The 18,209-nt window shown below is 42.1% G+C and overlaps 1 protein-coding gene across 1 annotated transcript in view; it reads right to left on the bottom strand.

Annotated features, from left to right (window-relative positions):
* The window catches only part of LOC104533765 (calpain-5-like), a 42,219-nt gene extending 25,013 nt beyond the window's left edge, over positions 1 to 17,206 (bottom strand). Inside the window, exon 1 of the mRNA XM_010184597.1 lies at positions 17,042 to 17,206. Within this exon, the coding sequence (XP_010182899.1) occupies positions 17,042 to 17,206 (165 nt within the window). The remainder of the gene's footprint in view (positions 1 to 17,041) is intronic.
* Between the last annotated feature and the right edge of the window lie 1,003 nt (positions 17,207 to 18,209).

Below are 18,209 nucleotides of genomic sequence, written 5' to 3'. Positions count from 1 at the left end.
TTTAACGAAGTCATTGCTAATTCCAGGGATCTTGGGCAAATTGGCCTTTTTTCTCCAGTGAAAGGAAAGAAATTGAAGGCATTTTAAAGAAAAACTGAATGTACAGCTCTTTTGAGAAACAGCTGGTATAAGCCAGCCTAATTCTATTTCTGCAAAGAGCAACATACCAAAGCAGTGGAAATGTCTCTGCATTAAATGCAAGTAACAGAGGGATGGTCAAATTCTAGGACAGTCAGTTTAGAGCAACTCCTCAGCATCGCTTCCAGGCACATATTAATGCAGCTCAGGTCAGACATAGGCTACAAGCCCACTCACGGTTCATCAGACTAAAAGGCCACCCACCATTTAGCTACGGGTTTTTTTACTGCTTCCTCAAAACATGTTTTTCAATCAAGCTCTTGAACTAGTTTCCTAAGATGGGAAATAAAAACAATAAGAAAGGGAGGTTGGAAAACGTCACACACAATTTTTCACAACAGTGAATTTTTCAGCACTGGACCAGTGCGGAATAAACAATTCCCAGGTCTGCACACCCGGCCATTCACATCTGGCTGGGGACACAGCTGTTTTCTGTGCCTGATAACCACCATTATTTTGGCTCAGTGGCCATGACCTTTCTAGGCTTGTCCAGTCTGACCTTATGCTGTGACTCAAGGGGCTGGTAACTGATGTAGATCGAATTCTTCACCACTGCCTTTTATGAGGAAGGGAATATGCTGTTTACAAAATAGGTAGATTTCAGCAAAGTCACTTTTTTGTTGTTATTACATCATGGATGGGGTTTGTTATAACATTGGGCATTGTGTGGCAAAACCAAACTCAGGTCATCTAAGAAACACTGTCTGGAGTTTCTGATTAAGCTGGAGGTGATTTGTTTTACTTGAAAGAAGATTATTTCTTCCTTGTCCAATAGCAATACATAAACTTTAAAAGTTAAAAAGCTTATGTCTAAACCACAACATTAAAGAGCATAAACCTCTTTAGCAAACAGTTCCTTCTTCCCCCATTCCTTTTCCAGCAGGGTTTGGTTTCAGCCTAGGTTCCAGTATCTACTGGAACTATAAACTTGTATATTAAATCCTGATCATAAGACACAAGGTTCTTAAACTATTAGATGACTTGAAATATATCAAATTTGGGGGTTTGATTTTTTTTTTTAATAGAACCTTTGTATTAGCCAGTACAACCCAGCTTTTCTGAGACTACATAAGTCAGAGTCAACGGTCTCTCAGTTCCAACAGGCCATGAATCAGACTCTTAAATTCTAGCCTGACATCCAATATATCAAATTTTGGGGTTTGATTTTTTTTTTAATAGAACCTTTGTATTAGCCAGTACAACCCAGCTTCTCTGAGACTACATAAGTCAGAGTCTCTCAGTTCCAACAGGCCATGGATCAGACTCTTAAATTCTAGTCTGACATCCTTTCTGGCAAAGATCAGCCTAAGACCACATAAAACAGCAAGTATTTGTCTTTCAGTAACACAAAGATATGCCCAATACCTTGCAGAGACCCATAGTGCTTTCACATCATCAGAACTTCATCGGATCGTGCATCTACAAGCTCTAGAAAAAAGCCTTCCCATCAGGCTGTGGCTTGAGCCTTCTGGTCCAGCTCACTCCTCCCTTTCATTGCCCAGACTGGGTGTGAGCTGCAGAAGCAACACCCACGTCTGGGTGTTAACAAACATCAGTGCAGCAGGGGTTATGGAGTGAGGATCCATCAGCGTGGTCAGGAAGGTCACCCACGTTGCCAATTGCAGCCAAAGGGAGTAATACAGAAAACGTTGCTAAGGAACACAACAAATAGACAAGTGGAGAGAGAGAACCCAAAATGTGTGATGCCTGTTTGACAGTCCGAACAGCCACCCTCCCATCCCAAGGAATCTCACTGCTTGCCTAAGGGTTGAAATTCCGAGCTATAAAAAATGTTGCATCAAAAATGACGCAGCAACCTTTGTTTTACTTCTGAATACTAAAAGCACTTTTATGACTCAGCCAAATCATCAGGTCATCTCTCATAAATTCACACAAACTACGAGAAATAATTTACATATCTTGAAAACAAACAGCAGGTTCTATTTCTAAAACAACTTTTAAAACCTTGTCTTGGAAAGATGTTCATTCAGCAACAAAGTTATCAGCACAAGAGATAAGTTTCTTCAGTTCTGAGTGATGAAACTGAAAAACTCACACCAGTGATTTCCAAAGTAAGATACTTCAGCAAAGTCACAGTTGTTGACTGCAGACTGCTCTGTAGAATTATGTATTGAGAAAATCACCAAGTTAGCAGGAATTGAATAAAGGTCAGTGATGGCCATCACTGAGAAATTACCCTCCTGACTTACCAGTTTAGAAATCCTGGCAATCCCAATACATTCCCATTTATCTTTTGCAACAAGTACCACCAGCCATAGGAATATTCACACTGGTCAGCCTCACAACACTTTTCCAGAGAGCACAAGCTGTTTGATTCGTATTTATGGATTTGAAGTTACATTCTGGTTAAAACAGAAGGGATCCAGACCTCCAGTTACAAAGCACCATAACATTTCCTTTAACGTGGAGATTCCCCATGAACATTCAGGAATTGCTGTGAGAACTTCAAGCCTCTCATCATCTGAGAAGACAGAAGCCTCAAAGGTCTTCTGCTGTGAGAAACAGTCTCCTTGTCTCCCAGGAAGAGAAGTTTGAGAGGTGTTGGTAACTCAGACATAACTAGAAATCAAATTCCAGCTGGTCTTAGCACACAGTGCTCCACCTCTAAGTGCTGGAGACCCACTCCAGTTCCAGCTCCTCTCCTGCCAGGTTCAATTTCTTGATGATGTACCAGGAAAAGCATCTCAGCCAGCTGGACGTCTAAACCGCACCAGGGACACTGAAATCATTCTGGCTCACTTGTGTCTCCAGTGATCTGTGCTAGTACTCGGCACGCTTCCAAGAGAAAACCATGAGTCACCTTTTAACCCCACCCTCACACTATTAATCACATTAATTATTTTATTCAATCAGGGTCCATCAGTCAAAGTTAGTGGAAAACCTAAGCACACATCTTAATTCTCAAAAGGCTAGAAGAGGAGCCTTTTTCTAACAACATTGAGGTTTGCCAATGTTGTTTTTTTTCTTTTCTTACAATTTAAGTATTTACAGTGCAGCCACTGCGTTCCCTAGAGGGGATTTTTAATTTTTTGCAGATTTTGGAAGGTCTGCAGAAGTAACTTAGCATGGTGTCCCTGTCTCTTCCAAGCACACCATCCTCCTTAGTGTCTATAGTTTCAAATATAAAGAATTTTTCAAAGAAAGTTTTCAAATATAAAGATGCAGGTTAGATTCTCAGCCATAAATCATTACCACTTTAGCCAAGCCAAGGGGGTGATGTTGCTTTATACAAGCAGAGGTGCAAGGCCCCTCAAATCCACCTCTATCCATAGACAGAAACAGCTTCAGTTTTGTTCCACGAGATTCATCTTGCCTTTAGGAACAGAGAAAATCCATTAAGACCAGGGATGAGAAATGCCATGGTTGGATTACATTTGAAATATTTTTATTAAATTTGAATTATTCCTCTTATAGTCCAGACTTCAGCTGTTTCACCAGTTACATCATGTGTCCAAACGTGAAAGCAGCTTTTAGACAACTATCACTTCCGAAAACTTTCATTTGTGGAGAACAGGGACTGAAAGAGGAGGAAGGAGAGACCAGAAGATGATGTACTGCATTCACATCTCCATTTAGAGAGGAAAGTTAGATGTCCAAGGTTTAAATGACCCTTATCTGAAGGGAGGAGAAAAGGAAGTAGAGGACTCCCTAACTGCACGCTCAGACCACGCTGATGTCCCCTGTGGTCCAGCTCTCTACTTCTCTCTACCTTCCCCTTGTCATCAAATGGCTGAGGGTGGAAGGGACCTCTGGAAGTCACCTCGAGCAGCCTGCCCAGGACACTGCCCAGATGGCTTCTGAATGTCTCCAAGAAGAGAAAATCCATTTCCTGATGCACGTGAGTAGGTCAAGAAGGCTTCTGACACCTGCAACGCTGGCCAAAGTTCAGTGCATAAGAAATGGAAGATAACATCTGCTCTTAACAAAGACTATTTTCCTCAGAAAGACTATTTTATTTCCTGCAAACTTGAAAAGACGCAAATTCAAAATGTTTTAGCCTTTAGGATTAAGGTAGAAACAATGTCACGTATACAGGCAAGGCAGCAGTTCTAAAAGGTTCTTTCAGCTGTGAAGGATTTTTAAAAGCTTCTTTATAGCCACAAAAACATATATTGTTATTTAATTTTTAAATAGAATTAATCTTGAAGGAAACATGCATTTAAAACACAGGGAAACAGCATTAAATTCAAACAAATTATTTTGCAAATCTAAGATGTAATGGCTTACGAAACCATTCCAGGGCTTTACTCATCCCAAATACTCTTTTAAATATGGAAATAAAATGAGAAAAAGCATAAAGCTTTTAACATAGAAAGCATTTTTTGGATGTGGATGCTTTCTACTCTTGGGAAAGGATGTTGACAGAACAGTACCTTAATATCCTTTGCAACGGGCATGTTTGGGCTGTAATTTTTCCTTCAGGGAAGCCAGACATTTAATTATTTAGGAAGCCTAAATCAATGAACTAACAATTACTGTAAGAAGACTTAGCTGAGGATGTGATCCTTGGGCTTTTTGTTTTACAGTCTCAAAATAAATTTTATCATGTCATCCTCACTATCATCACATCGCCTCAGGATATATAGAAGCTGGCTCTCCAATTTTCATCTAATGATGACTGAACCAACTAAATAAAAGCTGACATTTTAATCTTTAGAGAGACATTCGGAATCTTGGGATTGTACTGTTTATGTTCCAGAAGAGACACTGGGGTTGTTTAATATTTTTTCTTTAGAGGAAACAACCGCAACAACATAAGAAAGCCTCCATCCAATCTGAAGGAGGGAAATATAAACTGGAATAACTGCCAAGAGAGAAGATAACAAAATACTGGCATCTGGAGAGCTGTCTGCTTGGCAAGCGTGCATGTCATTTACAAATGTTTGCTCATAATTACATCCTTGGAAGACTTGGGTGAATAATGCTGTTGAGAAAGATGCCACTTTCAAAACACCGCCTCTCCATCATGTTTAAATAAATGCAACACTCATAGAAGGGTGAGTGTATCTAAGGATATAGCCACAAAAAAGGGGAACCCATGCCGCACGCTGCCCTGGTAGCTGCAAGACAGTGGGGATGAAGGATGGAACTGAACTCGCAGCTTTTCGGCAAGTTTTCTGGGAGGGAGGGCAGGGATGCCAGCAAGGGACCACTGTTTTTCACATTCTGGCATGGCACAGCCAACACAGAAGTGCACAGTTAAGAACAAAGAATTTTCTGAAGTGACACCCGAAATGGCATTGAGTCATCAAGATCGTGTCATCCAGGGTCCACTCAGTCACCAGACTGTAATGGAGAGGTCAGACATGGGATATTTGCTGACGGCTGAAGGCTTTATGGTTTCTTGCTCATCATTTCTTCTGCGTAAGCTCCATCTCCACAAGATTTTCCAGGCAAAATAAAAATAAAATTATGGAATTAATAAAATAAAGGTCAGCTACAGCTCCATTCTGGGAACATTTTGGCAATTCCAGGAAAAAAAAAATTAAAAAAATCACAACTTCCCCAGATGAAAACACTAAGGACAAAATATTCTGGGAGAAATGGTTTATCCAGTCAGAAACCAAGATGGAAACATGCCAAACAATGCTCTCACGATGCCTCCCATACTCAGCTTGGGGGAAAGGCAAGGTGATAACCCAAAACACAGCAAAAATCCCAAGGCTTGAAAGGGGCCAGGGTTTCACCCCAAAAAAGATGTTATTAATATTGAGGTGCACCACCTTATATCATGATGGGAATGAGTGAGTTAAACTAAGTTAAGAAATTCCTGTTATTTAGAAAAGGATCCTTTCAGCCTTGATTTGAACAACAGATTCTGGTCTAGGAAAATGGGATATGGACAAGGGTCACACAGCTATTCATACCCCTCCAAGACTGGAATCCTGGCCACTGCCAGCAATAACTGCCGGAGTGGATTAAGGGAGTTAAGAGACCCCTACTTGTTTGTTTGGCTATGTGAGAGGAGTCCTCAGGGCACCACACACAGCTCTGCTCCTTCCTCACTACAGGAACAAAACAACTGGGAAATGAAGCTCTTAATGACACATTTGCGACAGCCCTTTGCATTTGATGATTGTTCTGTCCAGTAACTTCTTCATGCTTCCTGGACCCAACTAGAAAAGCAGATGTCCATCTGGAATATTACTATTTTCCCAGCACTACTCTCAGCACATGCAAATACTGACTCACCTCAATGAGAAATTTTTCTTTTAAATCCCCCTTATAAAGCTAACACCTCTCAAATTTCATAGCACAGATTCTGGGTCTCTGTCTTCAAAATGCCGTAGATCTGGCTGGGTGTGACTATGCAAGCCCAAAGCACTGCTTCATCCTTCTTCCCATAGCACCATTCTGCTTCCCAAGTCCCTGTCCGCACAACCATGCCCACCTGCTCTAGGTGTGAAGCACTTGCAGTTATTACCAGTCATTGCGACCAGACACAAAACTTCTTAGTGCACAGTGACTCCGGCACCCACAGCCCATCATATAGGCTTCATATTTATATTAGAAATTGGGTTGGTGTTGTCATAGGTGGAAACACTATTTATTGCAAATGAACCAAGATTTCAGGTCGTGGGGGTTTATATTGGTGAAATTTATAGTTGTAAATGAAGTCTACATTGCTTGACCTTTAAAATTCTCTCCCTAGCAAAACACAATCAAATACAAAATATTTGCTGTTAACAGGATTCTTGCAGGGTCCAATGCACAGCAAACTTCCAGAGACAAGCCTGTTAATTATTACTTTGACATCTTGGTGACAGAGGTTCCTTCAGAATAGTAACAGGCCACATCTGCAGACAAAGTCAACACGTTTTCCAACCCAAACCTCTGACAATAAATTCCAATTAGTGCAAATGCTGGAAGATGGAAGCCAGACTTGCAGCAGAGCCTGTCACAGTCACTGGGAAGAGATCAGCATCACGCTGAACACAAACTGGCACAGCCTGGGTGCTTTAACCCAGGAGGGCCCCATCCAGGCTACTCCCCTTTTACCTTCATCAAGATAATGTGCCCTCAAGTGCTTGAGGAGGGATCTCTCATGACAGATGTCTCTTCTGCTCTGGCAATAAAGGCCCTTCCTTTTGCTCTACAGGAGTTGACTCCGTAAGAGATTACCTAACAAGAACAGATGAATAACGTTAATCTTAAACACAGGAGACTAAATTGTACGCTCTTGGGTACCTCCTTTGGAGTCTCCTTGTTTCCTCAGGCTGCTTTCAGATGTTGTGAGCTGTCAACCTTGTTTTACACTGCTAATGTAACAAAAATGCTCCTGTTTCTTGCTTTTCCAGCCTGTTGTGAAAAAAACCTCCTCCCAGTTGTGAGAAACAAAAAAAACCTCCCACCCCTGCCATTTCTCAGCCAGGTGAGGACAATAGGCTGTATGAAACCGCTGCGTGTAAGCTCACTACTTTCATCTGTCAGTGTGCTGCTGAAGGGCATTCACACTGGTTCTGGTCTTGCCTTCTGCTCTGAACTCACTTTGGCTACCAGCTTCATCTGCCCAATATCTGAAGCAGCAGGACACAGCACATCCCAGCTTCAGAAGCAACAGCATCCTGATGCAAGGCAAGAACACCCAGACTGAGCACTCTTCTGCCTAAAAAGGATGACACTCACTTGGTTTCTTAGCTCCTTCCTCCTCACAGAAGCACTCCTTTCCCTCACCACATCAGACCTATTTATTGTGCAAGGCAATTATACTGACTGAGTCTTAAAAACAGGTCCTGAAGCTCAGAGGCAAGAGGAAAAGGGCTGGGAAAGCTCAGCATGACTCTCCTCAGAACATCTACATCATCAGTAGAACCACTACAAACAACAGCAGTTTGGGCTATTTGCCTGGACAGATCGCTTCCTTTATTTCTGCAAATAATACCAGCAAAAAAAAAAAGATGTCATACAAGGAGGAAGACAGAAGAGCAGTGATAGAGAGCAGACAGCAAAGGAAAGAACACATGAAGGTGTGTTCCCTTGCAAAAGAAGAAGTCATTTTCTTTTCAGAACATGTTCAGTGAATAAAACAATCCTCAAAACCTTTGGAGAAAATAATGGGAAAAAGAAAGAAACAACACAAAGCCCACGATGTTTTCAGGGAATTATTTGGCAGGACACCATCAGAACATGCCATTCCAAGTACCTTAGAAGATGAGCAGGGAAAGTCTCTTTACAGCTGGAAAATGTTTCCTTGCCTCCAAGAAAAAAAAATTCAAGAAACATTTTCTTTTTATTAATGTATCTGGGGAAAAGTTGCAACATAAAAAAAATTGCTTCAACTGAATATTCCCCCCACAAGACCCCATTCCTACTGCTACTTCTTTTACGTTTTTAGCACCTCACACTTACCTGATCATTCACACCAGTTAAGTGCCATGAATAAAACGCTTTACTGCCCTAGGCTTGTCATGAACCTTCAGTTGGCTTGAAAACCATTTCTGAAGCACAACTATAGACAAGTTCAGGACCTTGTATCTGATAGCAAATAAAACCAGCTGCATGAACCATTTTAAGCAATGATCAGTTCTTGCCTTTGATTAAGCCTTGTTTGGCTTTAAAAGCATGGAAAACATTAGTCTCAATATAGAGACTGATGCAGCACCCTGAAGACATGCCAGGGTGCTGCTAAGTGCTTTACAATTATTTGAATTTCAGTGGATTCACATGCACCTCTCATGCACTAAATCATAGTTGACCACCTCTGTCTCAGTACTCCAGGGCAAAGCCAAGTGACAACCACCCCACTTGAACATTACATTAAATTTCCCACTGCTGGTGAAAGTGATCCAAACCAACTGATACCATCAAATAAGACAACAAGAAAGCTGATTCCAAATCTAGCTGATCCAGAATTACAGCCATAAAATACACCTAAGACTTGTTTCGACAAAGAAAAACACAGCACGATAGAGTTCTGCCTACAGCAGGATCTCAAATGGGTGGCAGTTCGTTGTTAATATCACTGATGTTCACCCATCACTCCATCCCCTCCCCCCCAGCTCAAAATTAAATCTAACAACCTGAAGACAATTCGACTTAATTGCAACTGCATCATCTTCTGAGGGATCTGACTGCAAATCCCTGCCATTTGAATGCGCAGTTGCCAGGGCAACGGGTGTGAAGAGCATGCTTTTTGTGTTGCCACATGCATCTTTGGGAGCTGTGCCAGTAACTGAGCTCCCACAGCTGGGCTGGATTTAACGCCTTCCTCCCCAGGAGCAGCCTTACTCCTAGTGCCGGGATACGGCAGCCAGCCCTTGGCAAGCAAGCAGCTTCTCCTCCTCTGCAGATCGACACCTGCAGAAGAAGGACAGATGGCTGCAGCCAAGCTAGGAATAATCAAGCACTGAGGATGCTCTAATACTTCATCAAATTGGCCGTTCAGCAGCGCTAGACTTCATTTGCAGCATGTTATGGGACACACAGTTCATCATGCATATAGCTAACAGGGAAAGAAAAGATAATTTACCAGCATTTAAAAAATTAATTTTGTTCTGGTGGCTTCCTGGCTACCTGCTGTTGTCCCCTCACCCACCCCCTCCATACACACACAAGGTTGCATCATATCTAGAGGACTACATGGTCTTCTCTCCGCCTCCACAATTTTAACATAGAAAACATGATTAATGTGTACAGAAAACTTCCCATCAACCTCTCCAATTATCTTGCAGGGCAGACTGCTTCCCAGAGTTTAGCTCTTAATTTCCTTCCTATTTCTTTAAGATGAAGGGTTTGAACTTAGGTCAGAGCCTACTTTGTCTATGACCTTTTATACCTTTTTTTTCAGTCTGCAAGGCTTATGCTTGTCTATAAAAATTAAGGTGCACTCCAACCCTTCCTTTTATATATGCACACATGTATGCTTAGCAAAGAAATATCTGACTTAATCTTTTCCACAGATGAGAATAACCTGAAGCTCCAGATCCCAAGCTAAATCTGCATTTAATGGCAAGTAAAGCTATTTGAAACAATGGCAAACAGAATCCCTGCTATTGCACTCATGTAATCACAGCTAATTACAGCATACAGAAGTGCCTGTTAAAGGATAAAGAGTGCAATCGAGGAAGTGCAATGTCTGAAAGTCATCCACTAAAGGTTACAGCTGGCACCTCAGACTCAAGTCTGTCTGTGGAGGACAACATCCATGGTGTTATGATCCAAGATGTGACAGACGCAAAAGGAAAAAGGAGCCAGTAAAGATTTATTTCATGTTAGTGTAAGGCCAAGTCTTTCACAGTTCTTTTGTCCTACAAACACATTCCAGAGAAGCTCAACAAATAAGCAAGGTGCATGGGCCACACAACCTACAACGTGAAACCACATTTATATTCCTATCAGCACCTCCATGTGTTTGAGGCACATAAAAGGATTTGTGACCTCTGTCAAAGCTCAGCAGACACTCACTAGCATGCTTTGAAACACATTTCCTCACCTATCAGATACAGGCACGCTCCACACGTGCCAGCATTTCAAGTACAAACACAAATGTCACAACACAAGGCTTTGCATCTTGTGTTCATCTGCACTTCAACAAGAGTCAATAGCCACTGGCAATGGAGAAACATGGACAATTCTGGGCATAGGCAGGGAAACAAAACCCAAAACTTCAGCTGTTTCAGGACATGTCAGCAGCCCTTGCAGAATAAGTCATTTTCACAGAACAGTAATCAGATCCTGCAAAGCTTGAGGAGTGAGAACGGGGCATGTGGGCAAAGACCTTCATTCTGATTAAGAGCACTGGCATTGGCCCATATTTTTAACTGTAAATAAGAGGCTGAAAGGAGGAAAAAAACACATTCGGATCTGAAAAAGTGATCATGAAATCAAGAGCTACACTCCAGAAGGAAGCTGGGGGCGTGAGGCAAAGTCTGGCAAACCAGAGAAGTACCACTATTCACAGGGGCTGTTACAATCAAATCTGATTGTCACACAGCGCAGCAATGTAACTACACTGGACTGCTCAGTTCACATCACTTTGTTATGTCAGTTTATGGTATTGCCCTTTAATGTCCACTCTCCTCCAGCTCTGGATTATCGCCAGGCCCCATCCTGGCAGATGTCCCAGGATGCAATGAGCTGTCACTCTGCTCCATGCCCCAAAGCTGTTCTTGCCATGCACTGTTTGGTAACTGCTCAAATCCACAGGCAGAGCCAGGATACTTCCCTCTCCAGTGCCTCTCCTGCATGCACTGCTGGACTCTGACACATAGTCCCAAACATAAGCAGATGTGTCTCTGGTCTTGTTCAAGAACTGGAAAACAGGGTTAGACTGCAGCGATGCAGTTTATGTGAGAGACAGAAGAATCAAATGATGAAGACATTGGATGGAGCAGAAGTTGGAGCTGTTGAGTTCTGTGCACCTCAGTCCCCCACACTGCCCTGGATAAATCACCAACCTGCTCATCTCACACTCCTAGTTTGGGAACTGGGGAGACACTTGTTCTGTTTATTCCCATCACGGTATCATTCCAGAACACAGTGCCTTACTTGCAGATCCTTTTCACTTGTGTGGTGATGACCACCCATGAAAGCATTGGAAAATTGGTGAGAAGAGTGGAGAATGGGACCTATAGCATGGAGTGTTTCTAGGAGCACAGGGCAGGCAGTGGGCCATGAGTATGCAATTCTCCACTATCCATCAAATACCTCACTTCTGGCACCAGTGGGTTAATGGGGATTTAATCAAACACAGCAGCAGTCCCTTCTGTGGCCTGGGACACAAGAGGGGTTTCTTGGGAAGCGGTTCTACAGTATTGTCCCACAGTGTCTTTCTGTGCCGTCTTACTGAAAAAGAATCAGCTCTGTCTTTTCTGAATATAAATGTACAATCAGAACTTTTTCATAACAGGAAGATGCAGACGAAAGCAAAAACAGGGCTTATAAAACAGAGGGTCAAGCAGGGAAGCCAGGAAAGCACATAAGGCTCTCATTCTGTAGGATCAGACCATTCTTTTTCTTTATGAATAACTAAAGAACATCGCTTATCTCTGAAGCAAGCTTATCCACTCCTCCCTCACATGGATGCCTGCCCTGGTTGGGGGATCACTGCTATTTGTTTAACACTGACAAAGATGTCCTTGGAAGTTAATACTTTTTGCAAGATCAGTGCTCTGGGGAAAAAAACTGAGCCAAACCCAAGGTATAGTCACAAATAGACAAAATACTCTTTCAGCAGAGCTACTGTTGCTCCCAGGTATTTTCACTAGAGCTGCTTGCTGCTAAAAGGATGCTGACCAGGACCACCACACAGAGGCAGTGTCCACCGTCCGTAAGGGGTTAACCAGGACAGGTGGCCGAGGACATCCTGGGGCCAGCAGAGATAGCAGGGCGCAAGGGGCTTCTCCTACCTCTTGGCAGGACACAGCTGACCCCAGCCCTACTCCAGCCTGGCAGAGGGGATGGAAACTCCAAGGAAATCACAGGAACAGAGCAGGATGGGCTTTGACACTAATATCAATGAGCAGAAAAAAAAAGTCCACAGATTGGGCGGGATTCTTTCTTCCCGTTTTCCTAACAAACCAGCAGGTTTTCCCCACAGAAAACTTCAGGTGTTTTGTGTCTTACATTATTGCTTTTGATTTAAATGGTGGGGGGCTAGTTCTAAAGGAAAAAAAAAAATCAGAGTCCCTCAGCTCTGCATTAGGTTCTAAAAACACTTCTTGAAGATGGATGTGACAGAATCAGCCATTTATAAATCCTTGTTCACAGATGAAATACATCAATTTCTCTCCCTTGCCTGTAATGGGAGCTGGTCATGACTGCCCCACGTCAGACATTCCTTGTGAGCATCCAACCCTTGGGGCAAGGCGAGTCCTGCCCCAAGTGCCCATAAACTGCCTTGGGCTGAGCAACCAAAGGGCTGGCGGGGACAGGCCCTCTCTCCCCTGGGGCTACAGCAGGCCACCAAGGGCAGGAGGAGAGACACAACCAGCAGTGACACTAGTGTCATCTGTCAACAATTCTGCCTGAAAATGTCACTCGGACAAAGATTATTTTTTTTCTCTACGAAATCAAGGCTAACAGTTTCAGATTTTTTTCCCAGAAGTGAGAAACAATTAGGCATTTTTATACTATTTTTACTTTTCATAACCCATCACTGGTGTAGAGAGTGGCACAAAGGAAGGTGATACAGAAACAAAGCAAAATAAGGTTCAAGCTCATTTCAAGGCAATTCTTCTGGCACATTTAGGCTTTTCTTTTTCCTACTTAGAATGAAATACGGAATTTCAGAGTGCTACAACTTGTCACATAAGCAGTGTGCATCACTCTTATTTCATGGAGTCATAGAATACCAGGCTGGAAGAGACCACAAGGATCATTTCTTGATTTGTTTGTTAGATGATCCTTCTGTAACAAGATTTCTCCTTGGAAAGTCCACATGGTAATTACGCAGTGCGCTTTGTGATCTCCAGTTTTTTAATACTGGGGTGCCACAGAAGTAGCATTACCCGGTCTTTGTTCTCTTTCCCAAAGAGACTTTAAAAGTACAAAACAAGTAATTAATGTCAGTTTGTTAATGATCTATTGCTGTGAGTCTGACTGGAATGAGCAAACAGAACATATTTAACATTGCAGGTGCAGATCCAAGGACAAAAACAAAGTGAAAGAAACCCTTTATCCCTCCTCCTCTTTTCCCTCTCACTCATACTCCTTTTTCCACAAGGGCAGAATAAACCCCTTTTGATATACAGATACTCTTCCTAAGCACTTGCTCTGTCTGGCCACCACCAACCATTCAGGGTAACTGAACAGTTTGTGAGCCAAAACTAAAATACACTCTGGAAAGCGCACCACCCCAAAAGGACAATTAAGTGTTCAGCCAGTTAACTCTGAGTACAATATAGTTCTACATGTCAGAGAGGAGATAACTCACAAACACTGGGAACCAGATCCTCACTTCTGCTCTGCTGCACAGAGACAAGCCCCTCTCCCTCAAGGTGTAAGAGCAGGCTCACCATGAGCACAAAGGCAGCTTCCACCACCTCCTGGCATCAACTCTCTTCCCACTCAAGAAAAGCAAGACTGGGATACTCTAGCTAAAACTGTAGAAGTGTGCCCCAAAACTGCTCTGTCTTGGAGCAAGGAAGGCATAGCTCAAAACAGCACACAATCACAGAATGACTGAGGTTGAAAAGGGCCTTTGGAGGTCATCAAGTCCCATCATCCCTGTCGATCATGCCCACATCATCATCCAGATCATTAATGAAGATGGACTGGTCTCAGCATTGACCCCTCAGGTACAAGACTAGTTATTGACCTTCAACTAGACTTCATACCACTGATCACCACCCCGAATGACCACACGTGCAAAAGAATGGCTTTAAATGGTGTCCTTGTCTAGAGCCTAACTCTTGCTTCACACCTCTGAGGAAGCACAAAGGATTTCCCTGACCTCGTTGTGACTGGTTACATGGTATTTCCCCTTCTAGACTCCAATAAATAGGAAAGCAAAGAATAAATAAAAATAAACCCAAAGACTTTGAAATACTTACTCCCCACTCCCCTCCCCCCTCCCAAATTAATTCTCCCTGTCCTCCAGTCTCACGTCTTACTTGCAAAACTAAAATGAGAAGCAGGAAGGCAACTCTTGCTCGGCTCACAAAAATTTCAGTATTGAAACTGCTGTGAGAAATGAACACCACCACAAGAGAAAAAAAAATAAAAGAAAGAAAAAACATCCAAAGAGTCTAATGCCATCCCGGCAAATACAGCACAGCCTTCATCAGCCTCATCTTGATAGAACAAGGGGTAACGTCACCAAGCTGTGCCAAGGGAGGTTCAGGTTAGAGATAAGGAGGAAGTTCTTTACTGAGAGGGTCGTCAGAAGCTGGAACAGGCTGCCCAGGGAGGTGGTGGAGTCACCATCCCTGGATGTGTTTAAAGAGCGGGTAGACGAGGTACTTAAGGATATGGTTTAGGGGGTAGACAGGAACGGTTGGACATGATGATCTCAGATGTCTTTTCCAACTGAGCGATTCTGTGATTCTGTGTGATCTGTTACCCCCTGTCAGAGAGGACAGAACAGCACCAGATGCATATGCAGTCAATCCCACTGTCACTGGCTTCATGCTTTCTACGAAGAGACACCCAAGTTTGTGCTTCCAGAAGATTAACCCTAATCCCAAAAGTGGACATGGGTGAAGTAAAGCACAAATTTATCATGGTTAAGGGTAAAAACACTGTGTGCATCTGGCTAGAGGCTTCCACTGTCCTCTTCATTACACTTGTCAAAATATGAAAATGTATTCACAATGTGGCTTTCCATTAAGAGTGTAAAGTTGGGAACGATTTTGTGTTCTTCTGAATTATTTGCTTATGACTGTGAACTACTTTATAAATCCAAGATGTGTAAAGCAGAAGACCTCAGAACAAACCAATTAACTGGCCAAAAATATTAGCACTATTAACAATTTGAAACGTCTAATACATTAGTCACCATTTGAAGCAAATGACTTATTTGTTTTCCTGTTAAGATGCTAGTTAAAGTGGCAAATAGACATAAGCATTATTGGCTGTGTACAGACACAAGAGGCTTTATAGAAGTCAAAGGCAAAATCCACAGTACCTGCACAGCCATGCAAGAGACTAGAGATATCAATCAATAAATGAAAACTCAATTCCTTCTGGGTAAAACCTGCTGCTGAGATTCCACCAGAACCTCTCTGAAACACAGCTGAAGAGTAGGGTACCAAGTTCATGGCAAAACAAAGGTTTGCTCAGGCCCCTCTTGGAAACTCACCTTCCTTCCTCTGCATCACTTACACAGTTCAGTATTCTCTGGGAGTAGTTTGTGACCGTCCTGCCTTACACTACAAAAGTCATTCAAAGTTCTTCAGACCTGTATGTAGCTGGGCTTTGAGGCTGCAGTATAGTTAATATGAAAGGCAACCTGGCAGCCAACTACACACACATGGTTTTCTCTTATTTTTGGCACTAAGTAGAGAGCAAACCAACTGATTCTGTAAGCATAAGTTAGCTTCCCGTGGAACAGAAATGAACCCATTTGCTTTGAACAGAAAGTGGGTATGTGCTGATATTGAGGGTTCTCAATTCACTCCACTGCTGGCAGTTAGAAATATCTAAGCATCCTTTTAATGTAGCAAGACCACTCCATCAATGGTGTCTTACTGTTTGCTGCCTCAGATAGACCCCTTGCTGGGCAGACTGTGGTTCTGCTCTTTTCTCTCTCCTCCAAGAAAAATTACATATCATTCATTTATACATATAAATTAACTATATCAGATATCAGAGACTGGAGAAACTTCCCCTTGCTACTGTGAGATTTCCTTTCTCCCTGTGTTTTAATAAGGCACAAGTTACTCTGAAAACATGCAGAGTACTGTAATAATGAACAGTAATCCTACATTTTATTTCAGTTGTTTTCAGTATTACAGGCAGAAAGATACTATCTATTCAGTTAATAAAATATAATGTTCTACAATGTATTTTGCAAGGGTTATATTTGATTTAAAAAAATATTAAAAAAGACAACCTGGGTGGGCACTACATTGAATAGATAAAGCTCAGGTTTTATAATGCAATTACTGTGCAAACACACCAGGCTCTCAGAGGTGACCGATCTATTACTCATAGTCTTAATTAAATAGAGGGCTGATTTAAAAATCACTGGAGTCACCTCACACTGCTGCCTGTTATTAGAGAGCCATCAACAGCAAAAAGCTTGATTATGTTGCACAGATTGCTTCCTTTGTCTTTTTACAGTATGACATTACTTTCATTTTGGACAGCAGTGTGACACAGTGACAGGGAATGAACAGAAAAAGGGAGGGAGAATATATTGACATAACTGTTTTAGCACAGAGAAGACAGTAGGAGTGGAACAATACAAACAGCAGTTCCTCACAAGGAGAGCATCAGTTACCTTTGGGCGCTTCCATTCGACTTTCCTTGGTGGTGCTGACTGATAGAAAAGGGACTCATCTGAGGCTGGAAACTCAGGGTCTTCAAAGAGCTGCCTCTGCTGGATGCACTGCGCTTTCAGCTCATGGTACTTCTGATCTCTGAAGAGTTGCACTGATGAAGACATATCTTTCTGTCTAGATAAGATAAATATTGACTTGTGCAAATTATGAAGGATCTTTAAAGTCCATAGATGATACTATTCATTTGTCTTTAACAAGAGAGCATATAACTTGTTCTAAACAATAAAAATTACTGATTTCTGTTAAAAAACAGATTATAAATTAGATTATGCTAGTAGACTAAAAATCCGCAAAAAAAAAAAAATCAGTAATATCTTATATATCAGGATGGAATTTTTTGCTGAACAGAACTCTTATCAGGAAAGACTTTAGAGAGTCCAGACCAGGCACAAAAACAGTATTTCACTTTTTCTAATTGACTGGAAAGGTAACAGACAGGGGCTTGGGTCTCACTCTGTATCATGTGTGAAGGGCTGGACCATCTTTCTGTCCAACATTCTTCTTCTCGCCACTAAAGCTCAGCTTATCTACTCCAACTCTTACGACTAAAGGAAACCAAAACCAGGTCTCCACAGTTCTCCATGTTAAATTAAGTGACAATATTTTGGCTGGTATTACTGCCTTTGAACATTATGTTATATTTCAGGGAATTTAATTCCCCAAAGCAGCAAATATTTGCAAATAACTGATGAGAATTAAAAACCAAAACCAAACACAAACCCACAACCACCCCCAAACAACTTGCTACCAGGCCTTAGTTCCCAGAATCACAACTATCTAACCAGGCAAGTTTACATTCACAGCCACAGAGCTCAAATAAATTGCTTAAGAACATTCTACAAATCAGAAATCAACTAGCGAAATAATTCAGGGTAGTTTGAATTCTAGGGTACCTGAGGGATGCTTCCAAGGTGCTACTTCAAGAGAGGGAGTGGAGAGAGTATCTGAACTTACGCTGTTTGGAACAGTCCTGTGCATCAATTCCTCTCCTCTTCCTTCCCGTCACGGGTTAGAGGTATGTGTCCTCTTCCTTGTGTTATCTACAGCAATAAAGACAAACGCAGGTTGACCTGATGTCAGATCATAAGATTTAAACAACATGCATGC

This window comes from Mesitornis unicolor, unplaced genomic scaffold (genome assembly GCF_000695765.1).
Source record: "Mesitornis unicolor isolate BGI_N332 unplaced genomic scaffold, ASM69576v1 scaffold10135, whole genome shotgun sequence".
Lineage (NCBI taxonomy): Eukaryota > Metazoa > Chordata > Aves > Mesitornithiformes > Mesitornithidae > Mesitornis > Mesitornis unicolor.
This window is presented reverse-complemented; position numbering and strand designations above follow the sequence as displayed.